Raw genomic sequence first — 10328 nt, 5'->3', positions numbered from 1 at the left:
TGCCCTTCCTAGAGACCTAGTCAACAAAAGTCCTACACATGGCTTCCAGTTCCAACAGTTTATTGCCCAAGAAGACCTCAAAGATCGCTAACAGTGACATGGGCCTAACTGCACCTCCCATGTGCATCAATGAGCCTTGGCCGCCCATGACCCTGTCACCGGTTTTCCTTCCTTGGACAACTTTTGGCCATTCCTGACCACTGCAGACCGGGGACTTCTGACCAGAGCTGCAGTTTTAGAGTTGCTCTGACCCAGTCGTCTAGACATCACAATTTGGTCCTCGTCCCACAAATCCTCACACTTGTCCATTATTTCTGCTTCCAACACATCAACTTCAGGGGCGTAATGTTTTATATATCCCCCCCACTTCCAGGTGCCATTGTAATATATCCCCCCCACTTCCAGATGCCATTGTTACCAGATCATCCATGCTATTCCCTTCACCTCTCAGTTGGTCATACTCTTATGGCTGATCGGTGTATAATTAAGAAAAGTAAGACAAGCTTTTGACTTGCAATCCCGAATAAACGTTAGGAATCCTCTTAGCATCCCAAAAGACGCCATTTTTTTCAGTTGGAGTCCTCGGAGTACTTTCCGTGGTAATTGGCGTCTCGTTAGCCTCCTCTCTGGGATTTTGCTCGAATTGTCATTCCAGTACTTAGAGCTGTAGACTGGATGTCATATGGATTTTGTGTTGTCTTCTTGACACCCGTAGACTCCGGGTTCATGTTATTTTTAGCTGTGCTGGTTGTCACAATGTTAATTCCGATCATACGACACTTGCTAAGCGATTATTCCTCCGCAGTTGTTACAAAATGTTGCTTTGTAAGCTGCCTCTTGTCCACATTGCTCGCCGTTATTGATTTGCCCGGAGGAAATGCTGCCAATGTGATGTATGTTATCCTCCTTTAAGATTCCGTGTTTTCTTCATAATGAGGCTGCCATAGGGAAGCTGTCAGAAATTTTGGGGCCCCTTACGTGGCTTTAGGCCGGGCCCCCCCCACCGCTGAACACGGGCTTAGTGACGCGCTGGACACAGGGCTTAGCGACGCACAGGACCCACCTTAGAGTGACCCTGCAGAGCCCACCATAGATGCTGCACAGCCCATCTGAGACTGTCTATGGTGGGCTCTGATGGGGTCTCAGGTGGGCTGGTCAGGGCTGCATCCCTCCCTCCTTTCCTTCCTACCTTCCTAGCTCCTCTTACCTGCACACGTGGCCTCGTCTGTCGCCGGACAGGCCAGAAGTGACGTCACGTCACTAACGTGACGTCACTTCCGCCCAGTACGACATCAGACGAGCAGCGTCGCTGATGGGGCCCCAGCTTGTCTCGAAGCCGCTGGAGCAGCAATGCTGGGGCCCTGTGCTGCTAGGGCCAGTCCTCCGCCTCCTCGCCCTTCACTGTTGGCCGATAGTCATGTAAGGGACCCGGGCCGGCCCCCCATGCTGCCCGGGCCCCTTACATGAGTATCGGCCGTACCCCCCCTGATGGCTGCCCTGGGCGGCCATATGCCTGTCACACGCTTTCCATTCCGGTGAGTGTCATCGTTACCAGCCAGCAGAAATGTCTTCTTGAGTCAGTCATAGTTTTCATTGGACATGTACGGCTGAAGAGGTCCGTCTACTTCCGATACACTGTGTACATGACTGCCCCAAAAACTGTCTATAGCACTTGAGTACATAGCACTGACATTTCATGAATTCCTCATTTGATTCCATTAAAGCTGAACTCACTCAAATGAGCACAACTGTATTTATTAATATAGCGTTACATGGCTTTTTTTTTTATTAAAGGAGAAGTATGGGGTCAGTGTTTTTCCCCATAGTTCTCCAAGGGTCACGGGAGAAAACAAACTAGCGTCCTCCCGTCACCCAAAGCTCAGTATATAGCAAGCTACAGCTCGCGGTATACTGAGACCGCCACAGCCGGGACGGATCCCGACATTACTGTCTGGATCCACCCAGCTGCGTGAGTGACAGCTGACTCTACCTATCCAGAGGCAGAGCCAGCTGTACCCGCCCCCTCCCCGTCCGTTCCACCAGTCAGCGCTGGAGGATCGGAGAGGGGAGGGGGGGGAATCCCTGCAGGGAGCCGTGAGTGACAGTCTCGGCTCTCTGCAGGGACAGGATCGAGAAGTGAGCGAGCGACGGTATGTGTTGCCTCACTTCCCGATCTATTGAGCCGACGTGTGAGACAGTTTCATTGTCACAGGTCGGCTTGAACTATGAGGATGAGTGATTTTCACTCACCTCATAGTTCTCCTTTAATGGAAACAGTGGGAATATGGCTTGGGATCAGTCTCATGCAGTCTTCTGTACAATCTGTACAGCAGAGCTCATAGAGGGGAGGGAGAGCAGCACAAGGAGCTGATCGTTTGTAGAAGAGGCATGCTGATAGGATGAGAGAGCAGAGTGAGATGGAATGATCAGTCTGCTGCTGCTTCTCCTTGTAATGTCCAGTCACAGGGTGGGGAGGAGACCTGTAAGTGAAACTGTAGCAGTGGTAGATCAGGTCGGTCCTCTCACCTGCTAAACTGGGTAGATGGTGATGGAGCAGTTGTGATCAACCACCATGAAAGGGAGATGGTAGATGGTGAGGGAGCAGTTGTAGCCTACCACCATGGAATGGAGATGTTGAGTGGTGATGGAGCAGTTGTGGTCAACCATCATGGAAGGGAGATGTGAGGTGGTGAGGTAACAGTTGTTGGCCACCACCATGGAAGAGAGATGTGAGGTGGTGAGGGAACAGTTGTTGTCCACCACCATGTAAGGGAGATGTGATGTGGTGAGGGAACAGTTGTTGTCCACCACCATGGAAGGGAGATGTGATGTGGTGAGGGAACAGTTGTGATCTACCACCATGGAAGGGAGATGTGATGTGGTGAGGGAACAGTTGTTGTCCACCACCATGGAAGGGAGATGTGATGTGGTGAGGGAACAGTTGTTGTCCACCACCATGGAAGGGAGATGTGATGTGGTGAGGGAACAGTTGTGATCTACCACCATGGAAGGGAGATGTGATGTGGTGAGAGAACAGTTGTTGTCCACCACCATGGAAGGGAGATGTGAGGTGGTGAGGGAACAGTTGTTGTCCACCACCATGGAAGGGAGATGTGATGTGGTGAGGGAACAGTTGTGATCTACCACCATGGAAGGGAGATGTGAGGTGGTGAGGGAACAGTTGTTGGCCACCATCATGGAAGGGAGATGTGAGCTGGTGAGGGAACAGTTGTTGTCCACCACCATGGAAGGGAGATGTGAGGTGGTGAGGGAACAGTTGTTGTCCACCACCATGGAATGGAGATGTTGAGTGGTGATGGAGCAGTTGTGGTCAACCATCATGGAAGGAAGATGTGAGGTGGTGAGGTAACAGTTGTTGTCCACCACCATGGAAGAGAGATGTGAGGTGGTGAGGGAACAGTTGTTGTCCACCACCATGGAAGGGAGATGTGAGGTGGTAAGGAAGCAGTTGTTGTCCAACACCATGGAAGGGAGATGTAAGGGAGCAGTTGTGGTCTAACAGTCCCTGCCCTCAAGGAGCATACACTCTAAGAACCCTATCTCACAGAGTAGGGCAGATTTACCTATCCACATGTCCTTGGAGTGCGGGAGGAAACCCACACAAGCACAGGGAGAACATGCAAGCTCCATGAAGCTAGTGTCCTGGTTGGGGTTCAAACCAAAGACCCCAGTCCTGCAAGGCAGAAGTGCTAACCACTTAGCCACTGCACTGGCCATGTCTATAGCCTCGGGTGATGGACATTAAAGCCCCATTCCGTTATCCAATACATAGATTTTGCAAGAGGGATGTCAGCACCTGAGCTAATATCACATATACATGTACAAAAAACACACCATGGAACTGCTAAGCTGCAGTAGAATACATTTCTGGTTTTGGTTTAGATATGCTTCAATTTTTTTATGAATGAAAGCGTACATACCGTACAGTCAGGTGTCTTCCACACAACCACATGACAAGCCAGGTCCATCTTCTTCTACAATGGTGGACGGTCCTCATCGCCACATAGGATGGCACTCACGTGGTGACTAGTGAGCACCATGTTATGAGAGCCCAAGCTGCATGATGTCATTGACACCTGGGACTCAAGGAAGAGGCTAAAGGACACTGGGGGTCATTCAACCCGGAAGTGTAAAGGTGACCCGTGGTGGAGTAGGACACATTTTTGGGGGGTTTTAACCATTTTAAATGGGGGTACAGAGCTTAGAGTTGGGATTTTTTTTTAGATTTGAGTTTTTATTTGTTGTAAAGTATCAAAAATCAAACATTTGCAACCTGGGGGCTTCTAGTGTGGTTGCTTCTATAGAGGTGTACATAGAAAATAACACGAGATAAGGATCTGTAGGTTCATGATCCATGCAAGGAAGCTGCCATGGTACCATGTAAATGGATGACAGGAGAAGGAGGAAGGGTGGAGTGGAGAGGAGAGTGGGAAAGGAGGGGAGGGTGGTCCATTGGCTGGAGCAATGGACCACCAATTCCAGATCCCTCCAGGTCTGGAATTTTCGAGGACTCTCTACACATATTTGTTAACTTCTACATAGGCTCTTCCAGGTGCCATTGTAATATATCCCCCCCACTTCCAGGTGCCATTGTAATATATCCCCCCCACTTCCAGATGCCATTGTTACCAGATCATCCATGCTATTCCCTTCACCTCTCAGTTGGTCATACTCTTATGGCTGATCGGTGTATAATTAAGAAAAGTAAGACAAGCTTTTGACTTGCAATCCCGAATAAACGTTAGGAATCCTCTTAGCATCCCAAAAGACGCCATTTTTTTCAGTTGGAGTCCTCGGAGTACTTTCCGTGGTAATTGGCGTCTCGTTAGCCTCCTCTCTGGGATTTTGCTCGAATTGTCATTCCAGTACTTAGAGCTGTAGACTGGATGTCATATGGATTTTGTGTTGTCTTCTTGACACCCGTAGACTCCGGGTTCATGTTATTTTTAGCTGTGCTGGTTGTCACAATGTTAATTCCGATCATACGACACTTGCTAAGCGATTATTCCTCCGCAGTTGTTACAAAATGTTGCTTTGTAAGCTGCCTCTTGTCCACATTGCTCGCCGTTATTGATTTGCCCGGAGGAAATGCTGCCAATGTGATGTATGTTATCCTCCTTTAAGATTCCGTGTTTTCTTCATAATGAGGCTGCCATAGGGAAGCTGTCAGAAATTTTGGGGCCCCTTACGTGGCTTTAGGCCGGGCCCCCCCCACCGCTGAACACGGGCTTAGTGACGCGCTGGACACAGGGCTTAGCGACGCACAGGACCCACCTTAGAGTGACCCTGCAGAGCCCACCATAGATGCTGCACAGCCCATCTGAGACTGTCTATGGTGGGCTCTGATGGGGTCTCAGGTGGGCTGGTCAGGGCTGCATCCCTCCCTCCTTTCCTTCCTACCTTCCTAGCTCCTCTTACCTGCACACGTGGCCTCGTCTGTCGCCGGACAGGCCAGAAGTGACGTCACGTCACTAACGTGACGTCACTTCCGCCCAGTACGACATCAGACGAGCAGCGTCGCTGATGGGGCCCCAGCTTGTCTCGAAGCCGCTGGAGCAGCAATGCTGGGGCCCTGTGCTGCTAGGGCCAGTCCTCCGCCTCCTCGCCCTTCACTGTTGGCCGATAGTCATGTAAGGGACCCGGGCCGGCCCCCCATGCTGCCCGGGCCCCTTACATGAGTATCGGCCGTACCCCCCCTGATGGCTGCCCTGGGCGGCCATATGCCTGTCACACGCTTTCCATTCCGGTGAGTGTCATCGTTACCAGCCAGCAGAAATGTCTTCTTGAGTCAGTCATAGTTTTCATTGGACATGTACGGCTGAAGAGGTCCGTCTACTTCCGATACACTGTGTACATGACTGCCCCAAAAACTGTCTATAGCACTTGAGTACATAGCACTGACATTTCATGAATTCCTCATTTGATTCCATTAAAGCTGAACTCACTCAAATGAGCACAACTGTATTTATTAATATAGCGTTACATGGCTTTTTTTTTTATTAAAGGAGAAGTATGGGGTCAGTGTTTTTCCCCATAGTTCTCCAAGGGTCACGGGAGAAAACAAACTAGCGTCCTCCCGTCACCCAAAGCTCAGTATATAGCAAGCTACAGCTCGCGGTATACTGAGACCGCCACAGCCGGGACGGATCCCGACATTACTGTCTGGATCCACCCAGCTGCGTGAGTGACAGCTGACTCTACCTATCCAGAGGCAGAGCCAGCTGTACCCGCCCCCTCCCCGTCCGTTCCACCAGTCAGCGCTGGAGGATCGGAGAGGGGAGGGGGGGGAATCCCTGCAGGGAGCCGTGAGTGACAGTCTCGGCTCTCTGCAGGGACAGGATCGAGAAGTGAGCGAGCGACGGTATGTGTTGCCTCACTTCCCGATCTATTGAGCCGACGTGTGAGACAGTTTCATTGTCACAGGTCGGCTTGAACTATGAGGATGAGTGATTTTCACTCACCTCATAGTTCTCCTTTAATGGAAACAGTGGGAATATGGCTTGGGATCAGTCTCATGCAGTCTTCTGTACAATCTGTACAGCAGAGCTCATAGAGGGGAGGGAGAGCAGCACAAGGAGCTGATCGTTTGTAGAAGAGGCATGCTGATAGGATGAGAGAGCAGAGTGAGATGGAATGATCAGTCTGCTGCTGCTTCTCCTTGTAATGTCCAGTCACAGGGTGGGGAGGAGACCTGTAAGTGAAACTGTAGCAGTGGTAGATCAGGTCGGTCCTCTCACCTGCTAAACTGGGTAGATGGTGATGGAGCAGTTGTGATCAACCACCATGAAAGGGAGATGGTAGATGGTGAGGGAGCAGTTGTAGCCTACCACCATGGAATGGAGATGTTGAGTGGTGATGGAGCAGTTGTGATCAACCACCATGAAAGGGAGATGGTAGATGGTGAGGGAGCAGTTGTAGCCTACCACCATGGAATGGAGATGTTGAGTGGTGATGGAGCAGTTGTGATCAACCACCATGAAAGGGAGATGGTAGATGGTGAGGGAGCAGTTGTAGCCTACCACCATGGAATGGAGATGTTGAGTGGTGATGGAGCAGTTGTGATCAACCACCATGAAAGGGAGATGGTAGATGGTGAGGGAGCAGTTGTAGCCTACCACCATGGAATGGAGATGTTGAGTGGTGATGGAGCAGTTGTGGTCAACCATCATGGAAGGGAGATGTGATGTGGTGAGGGAACAGTTGTGATCTACCACCATGGAAGGGAGATGTGAGGTGGTGAACAGTTGTGATCTACCACCATGGAAGGGAGATGTGATGTGGTGAGGGAACAGTTGTTGTCCACCACCATGGAAGGGAGATGTGATGTGGTGAGGGAACAGTTGTTGTCCACCACCATGGAAGGGAGATGTGATGTGGTGAGGGAACAGTTGTGATCTACCACCATGGAAGGGAGATGTGAGGTGGTGAGGGAACAGTTGTTGGCCACCATCATGGAAGGGAGATGTGAGGTGGTGAGGGAACAGTTGTTGTCCACCACCATGGAATGGAGATGTTGAGTGGTGATGGAGCAGTTGTGGTCAACCATCATGGAAGGAAGATGTGAGGTGGTGAGGTAACAGTTGTTGTCCACCACCATGGAAGAGAGATGTGAGCTGGTGAGGGAACAGTTGTTGTCCACCACCATGGAAGGGAGATGTGAGGTGGTAAGGAAGCAGTTGTTGTCCAACACCATGGAAGGGAGATGTAAGGGAGCAGTTGTGGTCTAACAGTCCCTGCCCTCAAGGAGCATACACTCTAAGAACCCTATCTCACAGAGTAGGGCAGATTTACCTATCCACATGTCCTTGGAGTGCGGGAGGAAACCCACACAAGCACAGGGAGAACATGCAAGCTCCATGAAGCTAGTGTCCTGGTTGGGGTTCAAACCAAAGACCCCAGTCCTGCAAGGCAGAAGTGCTAACCACTTAGCCACTGCACTGGCCATGTCTATAGCCTCGGGTGATGGACATTAAAGCCCCATTCCGTTATCCAATACATAGATTTTGCAAGAGGGATGTCAGCACCTGAGCTAATATCACATATACATGTACAAAAAACACACCATGGAACTGCTAAGCTGCAGTAGAATACATTTCTGGTTTTGGTTTAGATATGCTTCAATTTTTTTATGAATGAAAGCGTACATACCGTACAGTCAGGTGTCTTCCACACAACCACATGACAAGCCAGGTCCATCTTCTTCTACAATGGTGGACGGTCCTCATCGCCACATAGGATGGCACTCACGTGGTGACTAGTGAGCACCATGTTATGAGAGCCCAAGCTGCATGATGTCATTGACACCTGGGACTCAAGGAAGAGGCTAAAGGACACTGGGGGTCATTCAACCCGGAAGTGTAAAGGTGACCCGTGGTGGAGTAGGACACATTTTTGGGGGGTTTTAACCATTTTAAATGGGGGTACAGAGCTTAGAGTTGGGATTTTTTTTTAGATTTGAGTTTTTATTTGTTGTAAAGTATCAAAAATCAAACATTTGCAACCTGGGGGCTTCTAGTGTGGTTGCTTCTATAGAGGTGTACATAGAAAATAACACGAGATAAGGATCTGTAGGTTCATGATCCATGCAAGGAAGCTGCCATGGTACCATGTAAATGGATGACAGGAGAAGGAGGAAGGGTGGAGTGGAGAGGAGAGTGGGAAAGGAGGGGAGGGTGGTCCATTGGCTGGAGCAATGGACCACCAATTCCAGATCCCTCCAGGTCTGGAATTTTCGAGGACTCTCTACACATATTTGTTAACTTCTACATAGGCAGTAGAGACCTAACTGTGGATTCACACGAGGAAAGTTGGGGTGGTGTCTGGGATTCCCATTGAAGAACGAGTTCCCTCTTTTTGCATAATGCATCATATACCTGATTATAGGACGTGGTAGGTGCTCATCGTCGCCATGATGGATACCTAGAAGCACCAGGGTTGGGTTCAGCTGCAAGCTAAGTTGACCGAGACCTGTGACCAATATATCTATATGTCCAAAACATGTATAAGAATTTTCCAGTTTCAACACAGCATTTGGTTCATGTAGGGGGCCGGGTAAGGCCAGGGAAGATCTTATGGGATCTTTGAGGGGTGTAGAGTTGGGATTTCCAACATCCGAATCTCCAACATCCGGTAAGATGTTTATAGGAGACCTCTTAACCGGGCCCCAAAGCAGAAGGTCAGTTTGGTTGGGTGACTTAATGAGCAGAGGTGAGCTCCATCTTGCCCAATTCAGAGCTTATCCGGGTTGGGGGGGTGTGTTGATTGATTTGTTGCAATCCCTTTCCACTTGATCTTGCCCTAGAGGGCCAGACTGTTATCTACATGTAGGGAAGCTGGGATTTTTGGGGGAGATTTTAAAAGCAGATACATCAGCAAGTAGATACATGCGTTGAGTTTGCAAAGGTGGGTGGGGTTATGCGAGGGAGTTGACGAAAGTCATACCTGCCTTGACAATCTGGGGTGGAGGCAAATGGCCAGTAGCTCTGTAGAAAATTCCTTTCTTAGAGTCTACTAGCAGCCTGTAGTAACCTGCGACCAAACAGGCAAAACTGGTAGCTTCGGGCCAATCCATGAGCAGCACCAGGGCCTGGAAAAGAAAAGCATATCGAGAATAAATACTACGGGAATATTATTAAAGTTAAAGCACGAAACAAGATACAGCTCCACATTTTATCATTGAACAGCCATTCCCCCAGTCCAGTGACTTTGCCAAAACTGAGATGATGTCATTAGTCTGCTGCAGGTAGGAGGAAGCATTTCCTCAGTCTCCCTTCCTCCAGTGATCAGTCTGCTGCAGGTAGGAGGAAGCATTTCCTCAGTCTCCCTTCCTCCAGTGAGCAGTCTACTGCAGGCAGGAGGAAGCATTTCCTCAGTCTCCCCTCTCCATAGTGATCAGACTGCTGCAGGCAGTAAGAAGGATTTCCTCAGTCTTCCCTCCATCAGTGATCAGTCTACTGCAGGCAGGAGGAAGCATTTCATTATTCTTTCCTCCACCAGTGATCAGACTGCTGCAGGCAGGAGGAACCATTTCCTCAGTCTTCCCTCCCCCAGTGATCAGACTGCTGCAGGCAGTAGGAAGCATTTCCTCAGTCTTCCCTCCCCCAGTGATCAGTGTGCTGCAGGCAGGAGGAACCATTTCCTCAGTCTCCCCTCTCCTAGTGATCAGTCTGCTGCAGACAGGAAGAACCATTTCCTCAGTCTCTTCTCCACCAGTGATCAGACTTTACATTGTAACTGTGTAGCGGGTCACAAGGTGGGTCAGCAGGGGCAGATCTGTGTCATACATTTGTGAAAACTTTGCTGGTGCA

At 49.8% G+C, this 10328-nt stretch overlaps 1 protein-coding gene across 1 annotated transcript in view; it reads right to left on the bottom strand.

The window, feature by feature from the left end:
* FRMPD3 (FERM and PDZ domain containing 3) overlaps nucleotides 1-10328 on the bottom strand; it is a 51609-nt gene that overhangs the window by 5611 nt on the left and 35670 nt on the right. The window contains exon 13 of the mRNA XM_018576998.1: nucleotides 9463-9607. Within this exon, the coding sequence (XP_018432500.1) occupies nucleotides 9463-9607 (145 nt within the window). The remainder of the gene's footprint in view (nucleotides 1-9462; nucleotides 9608-10328) is intronic.

This window comes from Nanorana parkeri, unplaced genomic scaffold, assembly GCF_000935625.1.
Source record: "Nanorana parkeri isolate BGI_ZX_2015 unplaced genomic scaffold, ASM93562v1 scaffold81, whole genome shotgun sequence".
NCBI lineage: Eukaryota > Metazoa > Chordata > Amphibia > Anura > Dicroglossidae > Nanorana > Nanorana parkeri.
Note: the sequence above shows the minus strand (reverse complement) of the source record. Positions and strands in the feature narration are given on the sequence as shown.